The sequence below is a fragment of the Equus quagga genome, chromosome 13 (assembly GCF_021613505.1).
Source record: "Equus quagga isolate Etosha38 chromosome 13, UCLA_HA_Equagga_1.0, whole genome shotgun sequence".
Classification (NCBI taxonomy): domain Eukaryota; kingdom Metazoa; phylum Chordata; class Mammalia; order Perissodactyla; family Equidae; genus Equus; species Equus quagga.
The window spans coordinates 22,070,806-22,094,400 of record NC_060279.1 but is presented as its reverse complement, the minus strand read 5'-3'; the positions used below and the strand labels follow the sequence as shown (position 1 = coordinate 22,094,400).

General features: G+C 39.9%; 1 protein-coding gene across 8 annotated transcripts in view; it reads left to right on the top strand.

The window, feature by feature from the left end:
- Nucleotides 1–16,918, top strand: part of PROX1 (prospero homeobox 1) — a 56,603-nt gene extending 39,685 nt beyond the window's left edge. For 7 of the 8 annotated variants that reach the window (XM_046684167.1, XM_046684162.1, XM_046684161.1 and 4 more), the window contains one exon: nucleotides 11,334–16,918. In XM_046684167.1, the coding sequence (XP_046540123.1) occupies nucleotides 11,334–11,522 (189 nt within the window). In that variant the 3' untranslated portion in view covers nucleotides 11,523–16,918. The remainder of the gene's footprint in view (nucleotides 1–11,333) is intronic. The other variant, XM_046684169.1, reaches the window with a different exon arrangement.
- Nucleotides 16,919–23,595: the final 6,677 nt, after the last annotated feature.

Genomic DNA, 23,595 nt, shown 5'->3' with positions numbered 1-23,595 from the left:
CAATGCAGACAATCAACAATTGTAATAAGTATTAACCTCTGTATAACATACAACATCTCCCCTCTTTCAGTAAAGAAATAGTTGTTTTAGGTGGTATAATTACGTTTGCTACTAGGCTCGGTTGGTAATTTTTGCAAAAGCAACACCATCCTTTCCTTTAAGTACTCCCAACGTGCTAGTAATCTAGAGCATGAAAGTCTTTTCCATTGGGATTTTGTATGTGTGTGTGTTGTGGTTGGTAGGTATCAAATCCTCACATAAATTATTTGGATATGTATTTTTCATCTTTCTTATGGTTATTGTCGCCAACTTCTGGTTTTTTTAAGGCGACCTTAACATTTTAAAATGAAATCTGGTACTAAAAGTGACTTTTACTAAAAGATGATACATTCACCAAGAGCAAGTGTGGGGGTGAAGGCAGAGAGATGAGCAGAGCAGAAGTAGGTGGAAGAACATGCAAGACTGTGGGTTCAAGGCCACTACATTTCCTCTAGTGTAGAGACTATTTTCAAAGATTTATCATTTTAAGTGACCTGAAGGTGTACAGGATAATGTGTATGTAGACTCCTGGAATTGCCTTTCAGCAGGGCCAGTTGTGGGTCTTGACAGCATCCTAAGGCTCCCCGCTGCAAACGTTACCTCCAGTCCCATTGGTGTGGGTTAGAGGACTTCCAAAGACTCCTGGGGCCATTCTGGAATCTGTTTTTCTGCCTTTTCAAACTATTTACCTTTCTTGAAAAAGGAATTTCAAAGCCATTCATGAGCTCTTAGGTTGCTTTTGAAATACAGCTCACTTTTAGTTTTGCAAAGGGTAATTGTGGAGGAGAGACCAATAGAATTCCCTAGAAGTATAAAACGGAATTTCTCTGACAGAACAAAAATCTTTTAGTCAAAACCAAAAGATGGGATTGAGGCCTTTAAGCCCAGTCCTTTCCCAAAGCAAGCAGATATTACTTGGGATGCATAAGCTATCGTCAGCAGAGTAGCAGTATCTCCCATGATCTGGTGTTCTCTGAAGCTCTGTTCGATTTTCATCTGGATCTCACAGTGCCTTCTTTGGGGCTTACTGTGAGCAATGCTATTCTCATCATCCTGCCTGAAGCCCGCTTCCTAACAGTTTCTCCCTAGGCTCCTCACTCACATTGCTCCATCAACATGAATGCAGGGCACGCAGACTGATGTTGGCCTAGGCAAAGCTTAATTATGAAGGTAAATCTGCTGTAGAAAACAATCACGTAATGCATTCTCGAACGAAACAGGAGTAACTGTGGATTATCTGTGCCCCAGCTTCCCTTCGTGCAATATTGGAGAGTTTATGCCCTGTTGTTTTTGGATAATCTCCCATCCAAGAATGGCACCAAGCTTGGCCCTATCTACTTTACCACCTCGCCCGGTAATTGTAGCAAAAGTTAAACTCCAACCACTATCAGCCTGTCTTGAACTTAGATATCCGTGGCACATAATTCATGGCTCTGACTTGCAGGGAATTTAGTTAACACGACTGAGTGACTGGTACAGTGCTTATTTTTCCATCTAGGCATCAAGCTGATTCATTAGATGTGTCGTGAAGGAGGGATGGATGCCTCCATTTAGTAATTTGAATATATAGTGGCAGGAAAGTTCCTAATGAAAAGCTTCTAATCAAGGCAGGGCAAGACTCAAGTCTTCCTGGTTCTTGACCATCTCTGCATATTGTTTATTAACGCTACTCCCATGGACAAGGGCAGCCTTAAATGCATCTGCGGAATGGCGTGACATTGCAGATTGAATCTGAGCGAGTCCATCCCCGCTACCCTCCAAGAACAATTAGTGTGCTGACCCCGTGAGGCACACAGGATTAGTAAAGAACCAAAGAGCAGGAGGGCTTCAGAAAAAGTGCTAGCCTCCAGGTTTGGCTAAGAGCAGAGATTGGCAAACTACAGCTTCCTGGCCAGATCTGGCCCTCAAACTGTTTTTTATGACTCTGAGCTAGGCAAGGTTTTTATAGATTAAAAGGTTGAAAAAAGAAGAAGAATATGCAACAGAGACTGAATGTGGCCCAGGAAGCCTGGGTATTTTACTATCTAGCCCTTTACAGGAAAAGTTTGCTGACCCCTGGCTAAGGTTGGTTCTCTCTTTTGTAGAGCATGAACTCTCTGAGATCCCTTCTAGTTCTCAAGTTCCAAAACTCAATGATTCTTTGATGGAATAGTATTGGTCCAGCTCTTACCTGAACAGCTCACCAGATGTACAATTCCAGCAGAGAGCTTCCAGTTGTTTTTAAGATCTGAGAGTATCTTTGTAGCGTCTCGGGGGAGAGGGATGGAGGAAAGTGTTAGATTTTAATACTTTCCCTCTGATTTGACTTTCATTTCATTTTATTTGTTTTATTGTTTGTTTAAACTTGGAGTCACTCTTTGAAAAGTGCAGAGTTTGAGAGGGAAGGAAAATTTACTCCATTACAACAAATAACACAACAATCATTGTGTATCCTAATACATAACACCAAGACTTCCAAGCATGAGCAAATAAACCAGCTGCTTTCATCATATTCGGTGAACCAGATTTCAGCCCCACAAAATAATTTTGACAGTCTCATTGAGTTTATTATGATGACGTTTGTCATTCTGTTCCCAGCAAGCTAGTATCTCCTTTTCTGGCGCTATAGGAGAGATGGTTTTATTTATCTTGATGTGTGTATGCAGAGTTGCCAATGGAAGGTTCACATAGTTTAAAATGTATGCACAAATTATTAGCAAGTAGAGTAGATGTTAAGACATTCTTTTTTATTGCCAAAAGTCACAGTTATTCAAAATGTTCAATTCTAGCACGTTGTTGATAAGCATATGGTGTTTTTATTGATACATATGTTATCTACATCTTAAAGGTGTAGGGATTCTATTGTGAATTCTCTATTTTCTAAATACCCACTCTTAAAAGACAAGGACTCAAATTCAGGTGAGGAGACAGAAAATACTGAGGGCCTGAGGGCACGTCTCTGCCCTTCCTTCATGGTGCTGTCAGAGAGGGCCGCATGAGGGGCGATGGCCAACAGCAGCCCCTTACTGCCTGCACTACAGTCAAAGTCCACTTCCTCTGATTCTTGCTCATGGAGTCCATGAAAGCTAGAGCCTTAACCTCCCTCCTTGCAGTTTCCATGCGACTCTTCATTCTTTTTATTACATTTCCTCCCGTGGACCATTTCCACCATGTCAGAGCCTGTCGCTACTGTGCCGGCATTGATAAGGACTGATGTGGCATTGGAAGATGTCAGGAGGTTTCTCTTGGAAGCTGAGTGTCGGTCCCTGCCGTGGCGACAGACAGAGAGACGAGCTTTCCTTTTGCCACTTTTTCTGATTATCCCTGTAGCTCTTTCAGGCTGGCTGAGAGAAACCTGGGGTCAGTTGTGTGGGTCTCCCTCACGTTCCTTCCCCAGCCCTGCCCTGGGTTGGCTTCCCCACCCCCACCCCTCGCGCATTAACATGACATTGCATGGTGAGCACAGAACAGGAGCAGCTTCCACCAGCTGAAACCTCTGATCCTAAACCCACTAGAGAGTTTGGCTTTTGGATTTTGGCAAGGAGGCCTGTTGCCCATCAGGTCAGCATGAATAAAGATTTCTTTCTTCCTTTCTTTTTTAAAGTTGAGCATCAACTGACACTGCCCCCAAAGCTTCCTTTCTCAAGACAATTTAACCCCTTCTCCCAAGTGCGGTTTCTATTCTGAATGCGTAGTATTTCCTTTTATTTATTCTTTTCCTGTGAGACAACCAAGAAATCTACTACACGTAAAATTTGAAAGCCAAATCAATTCTAAACCATCTTATCATTTTTAAAGTCTGTTTATCCAGCTTTGTAGTAGGAACAAGCAGAGTGTTTGAAGGCCACATACTTTTCAAACCTTGGTTGCAACACGTTTGCCCCGTTTTGAAACTGTCTTTATCTAGCCGAGAAAACGAAAATCTATTTGACAAAGTGGCACTCTGGCCAGTTTATCTTGCAATATGGCTTTAGCTCACTGAGTCTATTGATTTCCTTAAATTAATGTTTACAGAATGCTACTGAATTTTGCTCAACAGAACATTGTTCTTTTGAAGGTTTATTAAAAAAAAAAATGATTCAGACTGTCATTGCCATGTGTTCCTTTGCTTAAACCGAGGAAACATGGGGTTTTTTTGTTTTCTTGGGGTTTTTTTAAGGACAGACTTGAACTCTAGCCACTTCCTATAAGCATTTACTCTTTACATATTTAAGTAGCAGAACCTGTAACTAGGAAGTGAGCCCATTCTTAGGCCTAAAACTACATGAGCATTGTACAGTCTCATCCTGTAAGGTCCCCTAAAGCTGAATGCCACTTGGAGCATCAGAGTGAAAGAAACTTTAGTTTGCAGCCCAGTTGTGCCGCAGAATCTTTCTCTGCCCCATTTGGTGTGACCTGCCTGCCGCTTCGCAGCCAGTGCTCCCAGATAATGCCAGTTTTTCTAAACAGATTTGAGAATCTTAATAAAATTTAAATGCCATGTAGCCATTTGGTGGGAACTCTGAATATATAACACCTTGCTCCTTGACCAAAACCTAACCTCTAGAGATGATTTTACAGCTGGCCTTCTGCGGGAAGCACATATAGCCATTCAGCTCTCGACAAAGATTCGAGTCACAATCGCAAAGTGACCAAAATAAAGCTTAGGAAACACAAAGCAACTTTTCTCAACTTGTTGACTCAGCCAATAAAATCGCCCAAGCGAACCTCCTCAAAGCATCTCTCAAAACGCTGCCTTGCACACATTTATTAATCACAGTGAAACGCCTCCCAGGAATTGGGCTCTCCTTTAAAGGTTCAAACCACCACCTTACATTTGGATGATATTTTATGCTTTCCAAAGCACATTCAGGCTTGCTTTCCCATCTGATCCTTTCCCGTAACGAGAGGGCATTGGCATACAATCCCATGATTCACTCTGTGTAGCATCCTGCACCCTTTCTTCCCTTCTGAAGGGCCAGCTAGTCCTCGGCTGGACACACAGAATAAGTGCATGCATGACTGCAGAGGGGACCCATAGTAACAGCATCTTGTAACCATATTTCATAGTTCGGTGATTCCTCTCTTCTGCCTCTGGCAGGAGAATTCAGTGAGAGTGAGAGAGTGAGAGGAGCAGCAACAGCGTATCTGTTCTTGCCTTTTCATCTGATAATCTCAGTGAGGAGTTACTAAAGCATCTGAGTTTATCCATTTAAGTCCACTCTGTCTGCAGTCTAAGGCCCCAGCTTGTGCCACTGCTGTCAGGAGATATGTCTCTCCTTGATCAATATTTACTTAACAAACAGCGGGGATGGGTGAGTTTGCTTAGAGGAATCATGTGCACACCAGGGTGAATGAATCTTCGGGAAGGTACTTCAACTTTGTCTCCTTTCCTAGGATCTTTGCGTGCATGCGCGCGTGTGTGTGTGTGCACATGCACACGTGCAGATGCCTTTCTCTTTTTAACTTCTCCAAAGACACTTAGAATTCATGTAGAAAAACGCCATGATTAGTTTATACCATAAGAGAGCTCATGATGTAAATTCAGTTTTGAAAAACCCAGCTCGAAGTTTGAGTTTTCCTTTTATGCTCCTACACAAGTTAAAAATTATAGAAAGGCTCTTAGGGTGAACTAGATGCACAAGCATCTTCCTTTGACCCTTTCAGATGAGTAGAAGGGAAGAAAACTCAGATGAAAACAATAAAAGTAGTTTGACAAGGCAACTCTAACTATACCTTTCTGATGGCATTACGTATTTTTTTTTAACAAAGTCCAAAGAGAAAAGTAGCTCTCCACATTTTCAAAGCCGCTCACCCAGTCTTTGGAATTAGATGTGTTTAACTCTGATAATAAATATGAATACCATGGAGCTGAAGTTTAGAGAGCGCTCTTCTTTCAACTTCACTGAAACAATTGCTTCAAGGCTCAAGTCAGTGCCTTCAATGCCATTGACTTGGAGGCATCTGGGTCTAGTTGGAGGGGTTTTGTTTCTGTGTGTGGGTAGAGGCTGGGGGGGGGCCGGGGGAGTTATTTATTTATTTGATTTTGTGAATCGGCGTTGTGAAAGCCATCTGAAATATTCATGCAGAATTGTCTGAGAAGCCCGTTTCTGTTTTATTTACTGCACGGTAGAACAGCCACAGCGGATTAGTTCTACAATACCCGTAACAAAAGCCCAACAGCTGATGCATGTGATGTTAGGAGGTGACAAAACAGTTAAAGTATGCTGCTGGCTACAGGCAAGCAGTCAGCAGATGCAGACAAAAGGGTTTGTGACAAGAATAACTCTCTCTCCAAGGCGAGCAGTGAAGAGTATCCAAAATACCAGTACCCTTTTCTCCTTGACATTGTCTTCTTACTGTCAGCATTTTATTGCCCTTTTATAGTATTAAAAAAAAAAAAATAGAGGAGGAGGAAGAAAGAAAACCCACACACAAACTAATTCCCCAAAATACTAGCCAGGATTTTACTTTTCCATCAGTTAGCCACTCCTGCCCATACGTATGTCTCCTTTTCCATTTCCCCATTGAAGTAAGTTTGAAACAACAAAAAAAGATAGTTTAAAAGATGAGCTGAAAAGATGATCTCCCTTGATAAGTTTGTAATCTATTGATAAGCTTGATAAGCCATTTGAGCCTTTGGTTATTGGGGAGGGGCTCGGGAGAGAGGTCTATGCCTGGTTCATTTTCTGTCCATTTCAGCAAAGATCAATTCACTGATCAAATTACTCCCGTGGACCAATTTTTAAAGGGGATCAAGGATGGAAAGGTGTCCATGGGGAACTGTGCAAGGGGCAAGGTTTAGGTCCTCTACAAGAGGCCGATGGATGAGCTTGTGGATGTTTCAAAGGTGTGAAAAATCAGCTTCTCTGTCTCCAGAAAATAGGAGAGGCTGTCTTCTTTTTAACCTTTGTAATTCCCTTTCTATTCTCTGTGACATTCATTCAGCTGCCAAGAGCGTTTGGCAAGGTTTGGGCCAGCAAGCACACTTCCAGTGACCGCTAACCTTGGTATGTCCTGACACTTATGATGAGTGTCTGCAGGACACAGAAGGCAGGCAGCCTGCTATGTCAGGCTTTTATTATGTACTGCAGAGGCTAGGGACAGTCAGTTTAATAAAACAAATCATCCTTGAAGGTAAAGCAACTGGGAAGAGGAGGAGGAAGACGGGGGGAAAATGTGTCTTTGCCACTCATTCCGATAAAAAAAAAAGAACAGCAAAATACCCACCCACCCAACACATCATTTGTGCGCGTGTATGTGCGCACATGCACAACCCAGCCGCAGACTGAGCAGGCTGGAAAACATCCTCTCATTTTCTCCATTTTCTTGAAGCCCATAAGGCCCTCATTTGCTCTAAGACTCAAGTACAAACAATTGTGATGAAATTGGTAGATGCTGATAGCCAGCCCCCTTCAAATTTATGAGTGCATTCAAGTGCCTCATTGCAATCATCTTCTCCTCCAAATATCAAGGCAAGGAGAGGCAGGACCATTTGGGGTGAGGTTCCTATATTGGGATGCCTTTTTATCAAAGCAAAGTTTCCATTCTCCTCTCCTGAAGAACACTCGGCCCAGCAGCTCCCACAATAGCTTCAGAGTTCCAGCCAGAGACTTTGGAAGCCTTTTGTTTTTCCCCTGTGGCATGTCCAAAGGCATGGCCTTCCCTCCCCCCTCCCAGCAGCCTGCATTGTCTTGCATTCCAGGGACTTGATTGACTGTTGCCACCTGATGCTGAGGAGATACTCCAGGGTTCATTCTGCAGATTGTTGGGTTCTATTAAAAGAAACCTAGATAAGGGATTACTTGTCACTAAGGGATTTTCTGCAGATGTTTATTAGTGATTGGAAATCCATTAGGTGTGAAGAGGTACAGAAAAATATGGACAACATCATTCTCAGAAGCCTGAATTCTAAGACACCCCCCAAAAAATATCAGAAAGGAACCCCATTACTCTGTTAGAAGGAGTTGGGGAAACTTTTCAAGCAGAGAGGTAAGCGTATCTTTCATCATGGGTGGTATTTCTACCTGTGGATGGAATTCCTTGGCACTCTCTCAGAAGATCAGTTGCTACCATGAAGATCCAGTGCTTCTCTGGAGCCACCAAAAAAAGAGTAATTGCTTTAGTATTAGAGAATCTCATAACTTTCTTTTATCCAGCCCAATCTGTTGTGTGAGTATTGCCTCAAAGTAAGTGCTAAATTAGTAGACCATTTCATTTGTTCGCCAAGAATTCATTCCTTCCCAAGCATAAACTAATAACCAAAGTCTCCTCCCAGGAATCTTTTGTACCATTCTCATTTATTTTGAAGTTGCTAGCTCTTATGTGGTTTTTCTCAATCTCAGATCCACAGCTTGTCAAGGTTTTGATGCCTCCTATAAGTAGAAATTACTGAAAATGGGTTAAGAATGGAGCCAGCATGGTTTAATGGAACAACACCTGGACAAGTTATTTTTGTATAAGTCTCTTCATCTCATAGAATCTCATAGTTTCTTTATCTATAAAATGAATTCTGAAATCTGTTCCAACTCTTCAAATTCTATCTTTTTTATCGTTGTTTAAAAAAAAATTTTTTAAGTATTGAGGGAGAAGATAAGTATGACTCTAGAACAACACACAGTAAAGCAGAAGGCAAGATCTCATTATGAACTGTTTATCAAAGACTATGCAAAAGAACTCTGCTAAGCATTGTGGGGATACACAGAATAGAAATCATGGCTTTTTATCCAAAGACGGGTTATGATAAATTCATTACCACTAGATACAAGTAAGTGAAAAGTTGAATAAGCTCAAGACACAAATACAAAAGATGTTAAAGGACAGCGCAAGATTACTACCAAAGAAATGAATGTTTAAAACACGATAAAACCTGCTAAAAACCATTAACAAGCATGGCGAATTAGAAGAATAGAGTGGAGGCTGCACACACCCCCAAAGAAGTTACTTTGATTTATTCTCAGGCAAATGCTAGAACTACGCTTCTCTCCCTCCTCTAGTGACGATGCTGTTCTAGATGGCTCTTCCGTCCTCTGACCACCTTAAACAAGTCCCTGCTCCCTTGGCCCCTGGCTCCCCAGACCTCCTGTGGGGTCCTTGGAGTGGACAGGGCTCCCAGCCTTCTCTAACTTCATCTGGAGCAGCTACCATACCCTCTTTTCCTCACAGCTCTCTGACATGCCATGCCACATCCCCGAGTGTTTAGGGAACATAGATCTTCATCATGGATCTGTTGCCGATGGCCGGTAAAACCACACTTCTTAAAATGTTTATTTTAACAAATGCCTATGATTATGTTTCTGTAGCATTTGGCTAACAGCTCCCAAACCAAGTAGTTAGGGAGAGCAGTTGTGCTCCCTAACTGTTCTCCAGCCAGATTCTCTCTCTCTCTCTCTCACTAATGCCCATTTGATGAAACGTGAAGGGTTATCTTTGGGGGAAGAGAGGAGGGTAATCAAAAAGGCTGCTAATGACTTTTTATTTTGTATAAGGTGAATAGGAGTGCTAATCGCTCCTCCAGGCCCCTCCCATCCCACAAATACTCATGTATTTGCAGGAGATTTGGGGGAAAATCACAAAAGTTCTGTAGAAAATCCAGATGAATTCTCAGCAGCGGGTGGCCATTAGGGTATATGGACTTGCACATCCGTGGGGGACAAGGTGGTGTCCTGGAAGATTTTTCAGGCAGTATTAAGAACTGTGTCCTGAGAAACTGGCCAGCATATATGTCTTTGGGAGGGGCTACTCAAAATTTTCACTTTTTCTAGATGCTGGCCCCACATGGGGCCCTTTTTTTTTTTTTCCTGGGGACTTAGGTTTCCTTACAAAGGACAAATGACTTTCCATTGGAAGCAATGAACTTCTTTGTCCTATTTTAAATGTGTAAACTAGGGATGTCTGGTGATCATTGCAGTTTTCTTTAACTGTTATGAAAAGGTCCATTGCCCAAATTGAGAAAAAGTAGGAAGAAAGGGATCAACTATGTTCAATGTGACAATACCTCCCTTTTACTTTGTTAAGTAGCATGTCTGAACTGAGATGAAAATCTTTCCCTTCTTATATATGTATAGAAAGATCTGTATACACATGCAACTACAGCACATTGACTTCCTCATGTGTCTGCACTTACTGTAAAAATGAAACATTTCTGATGCATAACTACCCCACTAAAAGAAATCTACTGAGTTTTAGTGTGTACTTAGAATATTATGAATTCATGGAATGATTCTGTGAATCCATTGTCTTGGTGTGGGGAAGGGTAGGCCCTGCTTTACCATGAGTAACTTAAAAAGAATACTAAATAAGTTCATCAATAGCTACTCTTTTCCCTAGATAAGAGATCAGACTATTAAATAAACAAGTAAGAACACACACACAACACACATGTATATTAGTTGCTGCGGAAGAAAAGAATTAACAAATAAGGATTCTAAAAGGAATATTTGGAGAATTTTATCTTGGAATATGATTACTTTAAAAAATTCCTGTAATCTCTCTGAGCCACAGTTTTTTCACTGTAAAATGGGGATAATAACACCTTATGGAGATGTTGGGAGCATTGAATGACATAATTCACATTGAGTACATAACACATGACACATAATAAGCACTCCAAAAATGTTAGTTTTTATTATTTTTATCAGCTACATAAATCACTCTCTTATGAAGCAACTCTAATCTCAAAGTAGTTTCTAGTGTAGAATTTTAGGATTCAGTACAAATTTTGGATTCTGGGACTCAGTGTTAATGTCATTATCGTACTCCTTTTCATGTGTAGAGTACTTTATAGTACGTATTATTTCAATATACAGTTCAACGTTTGCGTCAACAATCCTCCGATACAAGCAGGAAACTGAGATTTTAGGTTTTCTTCATTTATAGTGGGGGTTTGATTTATATCAAAGGTCAACTATTTATTATTTTACTTTTCAGAACACATTTTGTTTTAAAAATGTAAATCAAAAGGAAATGTGACTCAAATTCTGAAACATTCGTTGGAGACTTGCTTCTGGAATACACCTGTTTAACGAAGTGAGGAATCCCGACAGTATGTCGGCTTTTTCTACCCCAATGTTCACAATGGAATCCTAGTTTTTCAATAGATCTCCATGTATGCTTTGCACAAGTCTCTTTCTAAAACTCTACAAAGCTGTCAACCCCACATTACAATGCTGCTATATATAACGACTTTACATAAGAGAATAGAGGCTGGCCATTTTTAGAAAATGCAGGTGCCATGTAAGCCCCTTTCTGAAAGAAAGAACTTAGCTCAGTTTCCTTTGAAGAACTGGAGACTTGAAACTGAAAACTTTATTAATGCCATTGTCTCCTTGTATCAGCAGGTTCCAGAGAGATTCCTGGAAGTTGCGCAGATCACATTACGGGAGTTTTTCAATGCCATTATCGCAGGCAAAGATGTTGATCCTTCCTGGAAGAAGGCCATATACAAGGTCATCTGCAAGCTGGATAGTGAAGTCCCTGAGATTTTCAAATCCCCGAACTGCCTACAAGAGCTGCTTCATGAGTAGAAATTTCAACAACTCTTTTCGAATGTATGACTAGTAGCAGTCCCCGTTGGATGTCCAAGTTCTACGTGTCTAGATTTTGATTTCATGTATATGTGTATGGGAGGCATGGATATGTTATGAAATCAGCTGGTAATTCCTCCTCGTCATCTTTCTCTCATTTCCTTCTGTTTTCCATTGCAAGGGGATGGTTCCTTTCCTTCACCTTTAGTTTACTTTTGCCCAAGGCCCTTAACATTTGGAGACTTAAAATAAGGTTAATTTTTAGGGAAAAAAGAATGTTGACCTGTGTAAAGTCTATATTAGCAAGGACGGGCATTTGTTAAAGATGCTTCTGCTTGATTGATGGTTTATTGCAAATGGCGGTTGGCGGAGGGAGACCCCTGACACAGCACAACTTCACCAACAGTGATGTGTCTCTTGTTCTCACAGCTAAGAGGGTGGGAAAACTCAATGAAACCACTTCATAAACTTAAATATGTTGTTTGGTTTGAACTCAATAAGTAGCTTTTTATTACATTTAAAAATAATGCCAATGGCAGGTGAACAGCTCACTTTTCAAAAGTGTCCCAAAAGGCCAAATTTAAAAAAGAAAAATCACTAACTGGCAAGCCTTTCCTAATAGAAGTGGTGAACAGCCCGAACTAGTACCACTTTCTTAGGAAGGAAAAGCAATTTTGCACAAAACTGACTCTTTCAAGATGAGACTGGAAATTCATAGATCATCTTCTAGTCACCTCTCTAAAGGTTCTTCTTCATAATAAGTGAGTATATATCATTCTTCATAGAGAAAAACCTCTAAAACTTGTTATCCTTTTCTATTTATCTTGCTTCACATATTCATAGGCACATAAGTTTCAAATTTACTTTTTGCTCAACTTTGTATGCTTAAAAGAATTATTTCTGTTTATTTATCACTTTTTTTCAAAAAACACTATTGTCTGAATATCTTTCTATAGTAGGGAATAAAGGACATCCCAATTTGACCATAAAATTCCTGCTGACACTACAAGTTAGTTGACAGCTGTTAGCTGACTTGATCTTCACCTCCTGAGAGGAGGACATACGAAGATGACCTATTTTCATGGATAATTCCACACTACCCTGATGGATATTCAAAGTGGTGACAGTCTAATTAAGTGTTTCTTCACTTTAGATATAGCATTTTAAAGCAATTGATAAAGTCTCTTCTAATACAGAAGCTAGTATTGACCAAAATGTGAGAAGAGCGTATAGCGTAGGAAAGTTTAGGGGTTAACCCAAAAGACACAATTTCAGCACACGTAAGAAAGCTAGCTGCTATTTGATGCTTTCTTCAATGGTTCTCCTCTTTTTTCGTTTTCTCTTTTTCCAGTTTCTCAAAGGTGTACAACGTCCCATACTTGCTTTTAAGGAGTTGTTTGGCATTCACACTTGTTTTCTTAGGTGGGTTTTGTGTGCAGATGCAGTAAGAATTCCTTGTTTATTCTATTAGGCTTTTCCAGACCCTTCCCTCCCCTTAGGTAATTTGATAAACACCTCCTAAAATGACACAGTGACAAACCTGGTATTTAGATCATGTGGAATATAAATACCATTTTTCCTTCATTTTTATAAAAGTACATGGCTTTAGAGAATGCACATTGACCCATGTGACTGACTAGCTGACCCACTCACTGTAATTTAGCGTCATTTATAAATTCTGCTGATGGACAGGAATGTATCGAGGCAATTATTGTCAGCACAAAGCCTGAAAACCTGCTGACTTCAAATTAAACGGCACAGTCTTATGATACCCTGCATCATTCAGGAGACTAACAGGCTCTTGCAGTGTAGACAGAGTGCAGCGGCATGGGCTGGAACACCACCGGCTTCGCTCTGCACCCACAGCCAAATGCATCGCCCAGCTCGCACTCTCCTACACAATGCGCTCAGAGCCACCAGATCCAATTTGTTCTTGTTCCAGCTTGCTTGAAAAAAAAAATGTTCAGATAATCATTACATCGGAATAAAATGCAAACCAAAAAAAATCCAATCAGCACAAAATAGGGAAGCAATCTCAATTTGAGGTCATACTCTTTTGCTTTGCTTCATGTAAAAGAGTGTGACATTCATTGTTCATGTCAGTATACAACTGGGTCTTTGCTGTTCCATGTAATTCATATCAACGTTGTGTTGCCATTTGCAAGGTAAAAGGAAAAACCGTAGCGTATTCACCTATGTAGACAGATTGCTAGTATCTTCTTGATCTGGGATAAATTCACTATTGATTCTAGACTTATTTGGATTTTTAGTGTTATTCTCCCCTGCCTTTCTAATTGAAATGGATAAATGAAGCAAAAGTTTGTGTTCACAACCAAATGTTGACGCGCTTATCTACGATAATATCCTCTCAATGTTCACTGAGGCATAGAAATTATTTCAGAGAAGAAATTACAACGTGAGGACAAACTCACCTCATTGTTCTGAAAATAGGACCTGATCGCTTTGCTTTTGGATGATTCTTTTCCCCTTTTACAATCATAAAATCTTGTGCCTCCCAGTGCATTGGAAAATGACAAAAGCCTGTCTCTCAAAACTCCTATTTAACAGTTTGGTTTTCTTTTTAATCACCATCTTTCAAATCTTAGCTCAACTCTCACCAAGTGAAAATTGGCTGCTTGACAGAAAGTTAACTTTCCATGGTGGGAGGGTGAAGAATGAGGGACGGTTTACATAGGGAAAAAAAGTCTCAAGTCCATGTTGAAATACCACATTACCACTTATTTTCTGCTAATCCTAAATTATTTTTGCATATACTCTTGAGGTTATAGTCTGTGCCTAGACCTAAAATGCACCAGCGGGGGGATTTTTAAAAATCCTTCAAAATACCAGTTTTTTCCCACAAGTACAATTGTTCTTGTGCCTTCTGTGGCTTTCAATTTCATCTTTTTTGACTTTATTTCCAATTACTACAGCTGCAATAAACACTAGATTTTTTTTCTGGCTGTTTGACATAACGTTGATAGCTATGCATATTTTGTGTCTTTTTAAAACAAAGCGGGAGAATACGTTTTTGAAGAAGAGAATTTTTAGAACAGTTTGATACCGCAAATTATTTTTTCCTCAATTGTTTGAGCAGCATTCGAGTTTTGAAAATTCTTGTAGAGCCAATTTTTTGTAACTGTGGTGCAAATCTTGTGTTTTCTTAGCCTAATGAAGAGTAGTATAGAAGCAATATTTCATACCATGTGCTATATATGTGTGTGCAGATGTGTGAATATAAAAACACGTACACACATATACACACATGTAAAAATATACATATATATATGCGTGTGAAGTGGAAAGCTTACCTTTTCCTATCTAGATTTAAGGACCTATTTTAGACTTTTGTTATGTTTTGTGAAAAGAATGTTCTATTTGCAACAACAAAACATTTAATTCTTACTGTATCTCTGGCTGTTTAATGAGGACGTTTCACATTAAATGGTAAAACAACGTGGAAGATGGTAGAATGTAGTCATTATTTAAGGAAATGTTCACCCACATATTCCTGAAGTTTGCTTTGTGCCTCCGAGTATTATTTAATTCAAGTGTTTTTATGTTTGCAGAATCTTTGTTGCTGTGCTAGGGAGGTGGGTGAATATCATTTTTAAAAATTTTAAAAACAACAAAAAAAGCAAAACAAAAACACTAAAGCAAGAGGGGAACTTTTATAAAGCAATGTAAATATTTAACCTCATGGCTGTTGTTACGTAAGACATGAGATTTTAATAAATAACTACATTCTCACAACATCTGTTGGATTTATCAGGAACACTACAGTGACTGAATAGACAGTTGAGAGCATTCTCGAAAATCCTGTTCTCTTCTTTTAAAAGATAACAGTCTCTTTCATCAGATGTTAAGGGCGAGGGTAGTGCAGTTTCTGTAAATTTATGAAATTTCTTTTCTATGTACATGCAGACATTTAGTGAGTGACCCCCCCACATACATGCACACACACATACATACACATACAGGTTAATACTAAGTCATGAAGCTAAAGATTTGGGGGCTTTAAAAATAGGATATCCCCCAGAAGTCATCATAAATTCATCAAAGAAAAAGTGTTTGACAGACTCCCCTAAAAGATGCAGTGTACATGTGAGGATAGAGCAAAATCTCTTTGCCATGTATATTATAGAATATTCATTGGTGTGAATAGTACAAATGTTTCCTTCTGGTACAAACTCTGTGTTTGCAAATTACAAGAAGCATTGTTTTCAAAAAGCTCCCCTTCAAAGAATGTAACTGGTTTATTATGAGTAAGCAGTTACTGTATTGCACTTAAATGTTACGTTGAAGGAAATGCAGTTTTGTTTTCTGTACATCTGTTGGTTGTGAACCATCTATAAAACTTAAAGCTCAAACGCTCATATTCGGAGCTGGGATCGAAACTGGTGTTTAACCTTTGCGTCTTCTTATAATTATCCTTCTATGAATTTAACGGCATCTGGAAGCATCTGGACTTTGAGTCTTTTCAACTGAGCCCTCTCTCAGATCTCACCCCCCTAAAATGCACAAACCTGAGCAGAAAAGGCAGACAGACCGGCCCTCTTTTGTGAAAATGTATTCATTCTGTATTTTAAAAATATTCTAATCCTCCACAGAGGGGGAAAAGGCATTTTAAAATTGTATATTACCACTTCAAAATTAGAATTAGAAAAACAAATGTATTTGGGGTTGGTCTCAGCACTACCTAGAAGAATCAAAGGTCGGGGCTTTCCCGATACTGTCCCAGCCATTTCTCATATGTATATAGTATAAAACGTGACAAAACACTGCCTTTATATTATTTAGCAATATGTTGTAAATAGCATTATTAAGCTCTTTTTTTTGTAATAAAGACCCTTTGATTTGAATATAGTACAATAACTGAACTGATAAAGTCAATTTTTGATTTTTTTTTTTTTTTTTAGCTAGAGGCAATTTCAATTGTGGATTTTTGTTGTTGTCTATTGTTCTGAAGACTTTGCATAATTTATTGGTTTAATTTATCCTAATTTATTTGATGAAGGTGTACAATTTTGTATTACCAAGGATGTACTGTAATATTAATTGATAAGATAAAAAATGAGACTCCCTGTCCATATTAAAAAGAAAATAAAAAGGTGCAGTAGACAATTGATTTTAAAGTAAAAGTAAAAAATTTAGTTTGGCAGCTACTAAATTTTAAAACAGGAAAAAAAAAATGTCGTTGGGGGGAGGGTGGGAGGGGGTTTTTCTTTGTGTGTTTTAAGCTTTTGTACACTCTCCAAACTTTTACCTTTTGCTTTGTACCACTTAAAGGATACAGTAGTCCAACTGCCTTGTGTGCCTTCCATCTTCTCTTGAACTGAATGTATGTGCAGTATATATGCAAGCTTGTGCAAAATAAAATATACATTACAAGCTCAGTGCCGTTTGATTTTTTTTTTAAACACGTGACATTTAATTTTGGGGCCTGTGTCCCATTGTAGGACAACAGGCTAGTTGCAACTGCAATATCGATAATGGAGTTTTCCTTTCATTGCAGTTCTTATATAAACCTAACCGCCGTGCATCCGCTCCTAGAAATGATCTTTCTTATTTCATTGGCTAGATTTCTCTCTGAAAATTCTTCTCACAGATTTACCCTTATTCAGTGCTCAAAATTTTAAACCAGCAAAAGCTTTGGCTCAAAACAACGTGGTGAACTAAATTCAACAATTGCTAATGTTTAATGATTCTAGGAACAACGAGAAATGTTCCCTGAAGCCACAGAATGGCAAATATATCGCTTGAAATATGGGGAGTGAGAGCGTGTATTGTTTTCTACGCTGGTTGGACTCAGAACTAAGTCCTAATGCAAATTTCCAGAAACCTTTCTAAAATGTTCCCTTAGACATGATTGGCAGCGTGTTTCATACTAACGATATTGGTTGTTCGGCTTTTGAAAATTTCCTTTACCTCTTTCACTTTGGTTTAAAATCAAGCCTCCTTTATCCTTGAATCAGGAATGTGAAGAATTAGCAGAACTCATTTGCCTACTTGAGATTGACTCTTACACACCATCCACAACGGTACCTCCCTTTCTGTCTTCCATATGGTCGTAGACTGCGTCTTCTTAATCTCTCAGATTTCTTTTGCTTTTACCTAAATGTTGAAAACTTTATATTTTAACCCTGTGTAGACACGAGGGTGCTTAGAATCAATGCAATATCAACACTATTAAATGATAAAAGTATTTTTCCACTTTCAGCTCTTTTTCTGTCAATGGCACAAATTTAAATTCCAGCCTTCCTAACTAACTAAATTGTACAAAAGAGCGTGCCTATATCCCTCTACGCCAAAATATTTATTTCCTGATGGGAGAAAAAAAGGAGTCCCACCTCCAACGACTCTTGAAAGAGAAGAGGCATTTGCGGACTATAATGACTCTTCCATCTTCTTGTGCTTATTTAACACTGATCTGCTCTAAATCAGATTGGATAATCCGCATAGCGACTAAAGGACTAAGAAGTTACAGCAGGTGGTATGTTTTCTGATAGGAGGTTTATTAAAAATATAGCTTCAAATCATTCCTTTTGTGACTTTAAATTATCTGAGCATTGGTCTAAAATAACCATCGTCAGCACTGATCTGAACCCTGATCACAAACCTTGTTCCACAAGCGTCTGTCTCGATGTCAGCCAGTAACCCTGTTATACTTGAAAGGATAAGCTTCACAAGCTAATAATAAAGAAAAGCCTGGTTTCATTCATTGCCATCTCCACTTTTCACCATAAATGATTTACAAGTTTCTCTTAAAGACTAACAACTAAAAATCATCACATTTTCACAATTAATTTACTACCGCATGCTGGGGTGAGAGATAGATGCCCCTGAATAAAAGTCATAGGAAAACATCAAATATTTGCCATGTATTGCCAAGTTCTGGGGTCTATGAACACTCCTGTATTTTAAAAGGCATAAAAGGCACAGGGAAGTACATATAAAGGAGAGCGGCTGATATGCTAGCAAAACTGTGAAAGAATACTAAAGAAATGAATTTATTTTGGTGTTACGCTCCCCTCACCAACAATATAACCCTTTGGAGGGAGAGTCAAGGCAGTGGGGAAAAACGGAACTTTCTAAACTAAAGGAAAAATAATCAAGAGAGCACTGTTTTGGGTGTCAGAAGACCTGGCTGCAATCAGTTTATTTCTAAAAATCTTTACGAGGCAAGTCACTATAGGCAAGTCATTTACCCTTGAGCGCCCAGAAGAATCGAAAGAATTATAAAAGGCTAAATGATTCTTAGAATCAGTGCAGCCACCATGTTGACTTTCTCCAAAGGATTCCTTCCTACGTGCGGGAAAAAAAAATGGTTTGTTAAAATGTTCTTGCTTCTCATAAAAAAGCCAATTTAAGTTGCAGGACGAGGCAAGGGCAAAATTCTGAAGTTGGTCACGTGTAGCTTTGGATCCTTTTCTCTCTGCTCACGATCCATTCTCCCTTCGGTAAGAGTCTCTGCCCCTTGCCAAGCACTCGGTGCTCTTGTGTTGCCCCTGCCCTCCCTCTGCATGAGGATAAGCCATCTAGCCCAGCTAGCACTAAGATACCACTGACTTGGTGTGTCTCTCTTCCCGTGGTATATGCATGAAAAGATACATGGCGCCCAGGAATACACTTTACATTTTCATATTAGGTCCAAGGACACCCGCATGCGAATGATTAGGAGCTGCAAGTCTTCCCCACCAAACACATGGCCAGGTCTTTTGAGGTCTTTTGAGTGACATCACCTCGCCTGAATGTAGTAACCTCTGTCAAGGCATTTCTGCCTCCCAAGCTTTCTTCCCTTCCCACTCCAGGACTTGTGTCCTGCCCATGGTCATAGAGTCCTTCCAAATGTCCCCAAAATTGTTCACAAGAACTCACAGAGGGAGGGACCCTTCTCCACTGGATATTGTTTTATTTTCCTGGTCCAGAGGAAATGAGTAGCACTAAAGAAATTTTAGAGAGAATCTAACTCAGTGGCTTTTATCCCTCGACCTCTAGGGTAATGTGACATTATCTCAGAGGCCAGCAGACTGAGACTTATTTTAACCAAAGGAGTTTCATCTTTATATTGGGATGCAATAAAGCGTTCATTTAAAAAAAGGAGTTCTCTGGGACTGGCCCCGTGGCCGAGTGGTTAAGTTCGTGCGCTCCGCTGCAGGCGGCCCAGTGTTTCGTTGGTTCGAATCCTGGGCACGGACCTGGCACTGCTCATCAAACCACACTGAGGTGGTGTCCCGCATGCCACAACTAGAAGGACCCACAAGGAAGAATATACAACTATGTGCTGGGGGGGGGGCTTTGGGGAGAAAAAGGAAAAAATAAAATCTTTAAAAAAAAGGAGTTCTCTGCTTCATACAACAATGATCTCATCACTTACGATAGAATAGATCTCTAAGCACAAACATGAGTATTAAATAACAAGTAAGTTCTGTTGAAACTTTATTTAAAGAAAGAGCTCTTTGGTAGACAACAACACAATACTCATTGCATAGAGTAAGAGATTTTTAAGGATGAATGTAAAAATTAAATAAATAATAGCTCATGTGAGTTCTATCAAACCTTCAGAAAAACATTATCTTGATACCATAGAAACAGTACAGAGCCTGGCACACAGGTTTGTGTCAAACTGGTATTAGTTCCCTTTCTTTTCTCCCAGTTGGTGGCTTTTGTCCTCTTACCATGTTGTTTTAAGTTGTGATCTAAGAATTATACCCAGACGCATCCCAATGGCCCAGGACATTTAAATTTGGGAAAACACAACAGTTCTCCAGGAACTGAAAGCTTCTGTCCCACCCTGATCATTTCCCCAGGCCCTTGCCCTTGGCCACAGGCATATAGCTGCTGTGGCCACACCTCCAGCCAGCCATGCTTGGGTAGGCCCCAGAATAGGAGTGGAGCAGCTTAGAAAGATTAAGGTGCCATAATAGACCGAAACAGAATCACTCAGGCTGTCTCTACCCTGGCAAAGGGGAGGGTATTATTTGCAAAGCCCCCTGCTGAGTGGCCCAGGTGCTAGCTAGACAGGCTCAGGAGATAGCTTGGCAGCCACCCTGGAAAAAATGCCTGTGTCTCTGCAAATAAATGTACCAGTGAAGAAAGCACTGGGTTTTCCCCAGTGCTTGTGCAAATAGTACTCTGTGCTTTGCCGGTATTGGAAATTCCTTGGTGTGAGTAGCTCTAGATGTGAAAATTGGAGCTATGGATTTCTTATTATTGTTGTTACCCTTGAACTGTTGGGAAATGATTCCGAAAATCAATGGTCCTATTTCCAATCATTCTCAACTGGAAAATCTGGTAACCAGAAGAAATGTTTTCCCTAGATCTTCGTTCACAGTTCAGGAACTGACGTAAGGTGGAGCAAGGGAGTCTTGAAGTCTGACACAGAGGAGGGTAAATGATCACACACCCAAACATGGTTTAGGCATATGCAACTGAGCTTAGATATTTGCATTCTAGAATAATTATATATTACCAACAGTATTATTTGTGTCTTTTCTCCATTTGATATCCAAAAATGTATAGAACTGACACTATGGTTAGATATGTGAGAAATTACAATGAACTGTATGCCTTTCTAAGCAAAAAGAACGTATCAAAATTTACCCTAGAAATAAAAAACATTTTAAAGAACCAAGGCCATAGAAGAAATTGAAAAATTGGTCCAAAAAACAAAACGAAAACAAAAAAATCTCCTCTCCTCCTCCAAAGGCGCCTGGCCTCTATAGTTTTATGGGTGAATTCTATCAAATATTCAAAAATAGATCGTATCAAGTAAACAGTTCAGATCGTTACGTATATATAATCACTTCATTTGTTTTATGACGCTCCTATTTATTAATTCAAACTCAAAAATCCTAAATAAAAATATAAGCAAATCTAGTCCAGCAGTCCAGTAAATAAAAAAATACTATACTACAATCAAGTCTCATTATTTGTAACAAACTGGGATCAAGGAAGACCTGGACTTACTTCTGGGTGAAAAATATTCTTGATATGTTGAATTTTTTTTCTACCTTCTGCTGACAACGGAAACAAATATTTCTTGCTTGGGCTGTCAGCTAACTCAACCACTATGTGCTATTGCTTCCCAATTTTTTCTTTTACTAGAGCTAAGTAGCCTTTGCTCTTCCCGCAATTTTAGTTTGCCAGTTTGCCTGATTTAGAGGCCATGTCTCATTTTAATATGTCTTTCGTGGAACTCTGAGACTTGGGAAAAAGCCAGATCCATCTAGTAGACCTTAAAGGATTTCCCTCAGTAACTTAAAAAAACAAAGAAAGAAAAGAAATTCAGAGAAGTACTGCAAATTAAAGGTAGGCTATTCATTCTACATAAAAGGAGTCATGACATTTTTATGTTCCGGAATATGGACTTAAAATAAAATCCTCTATGTTTACGTTTTAAGAGGAAAGGACTCTAAAGAAGCGTTGACCTGGGCAGCTCTGACCCAGACAATTTGTGAAGCTTAAGAGAATTGCCATTAGAAGCAACAGGACTTTGGAGAGGAGCTTACGAATATTCATAGTGTTTAAAAAAGTCCACGCTGGGCCGGCCCTGTGGCCGAGTGGTTAAGTTCATGGGCTCCGCTTCGGCAGCCCAGGGTTTCACTGGTTCGGACCCTGGGCACGGATGTGGCACTTGTCATCAGGCCACATTTAGGTGGTGTCCCACATGCCACAACTAGAAGGACCCACAACTAAAATATACAACTATTTACTGGGGGGATTTGGGGAGAAAAAGCAAAAACAAAAAAAGATGCCAGCTTTTTGCCTCACTGATCCATGTCTAGCAATCAACCTTTTAGAAACATTTGCACTTACGAGCAGATAGGGACCACAAAGGCATATATTAGATTAGGTTAAAATGTGTGATTTTTTTTCTTTTTCTACAACTCAATTTAATTTTTACCTCAAGCTCCTTTTTCTGTCTGGTGGTAGAAAACAATTTAGTCACTTTCAGGCGTGATCAACCCTTTCAGGCTAGGAGGGTCCATCCCTTTCTGCTCCTTTCTCTTAACAGTGTCATCTAAGTTCCTGGGTGTTAGTGAGGAGGCTTCTGGTTCTTGGCTGATGTTCAACAGAGGCTAATGTTCCCTCTGGTCCTTGAGCAGGGAGTCCTGAGGCACATGATTTCAAGCTGTCATCATGACACCATGCTTTGTTTGCTAAAATGGCCGTTTCTGCATTGGACTTCAAGGGTTCACACCACTTTCCACTGAGGCATCCTCAGGTCACCACTGGCTCACTTTCTTCCCCATCCAATTTGTCCTGTGTCCTGGTGTGGACACAGGAATGTTTGACTCTTTTCTCAAGCAACTTTGAGGCTGAAGTTCTGCCCCTGGTGCTCATAAGGTCTGTACCGTACTGCAGCCATGCCATGTTGATCCAAGGCATTTCTGCATGGCTCCGTTTGTGGGGACAGAGTCTGCTTAAGTCTCTCTTCTCTTAGCCATGTCGTCCCCTAGTCCAGGACGACTTCCAGCTGGTGAGGGTGACCTAGGCTGGTTCCTCATCTGCTATCTCTCTGTTCTTTGTTGTGAATAAAGCTTTATACCTTGATTCCTTTGGTGCTTAACTTTTGAAACTAAAAACAGTCTTTTCTATCACAAAACAAGCCAGACTCTGGCAAATTAAAAACCTTGACTTTGGAGACTATTGTCTCAACACTGAGTTTTAAGACCCTATTTAGAAATGGAAAAGTCAAAACTTTGATTCTTTATTGTCTGCAGTTGCCCCATGGGTTTCTCCTAGAAGCAGTGGTTGCCCCTTGACAAATAAAAATGGCAAGCAATAGGATATATTGGAGAATATGAGGAAGCCATTTGGTGTAAACCTAATTCAGCCTGACCTTGTCTTTCCAAAAGGGCCTGACCGCAGCCGTTGAGCATGCACTGTATATCTGCTTTAGATATTCCCTATGGCAAGAACAAAGGCCCTTGAGATAAAGGTGACGCTTCCCTCCCCCTCCCAACGTTGGCATTTCCTTCAGGATTAAGCATCTTTCCTTAGGCTAGGAAATGATTGCTGTGCTCACCTGTGACCACCCAGCTTGAGACAATAGACTTGCCTCCTGCTG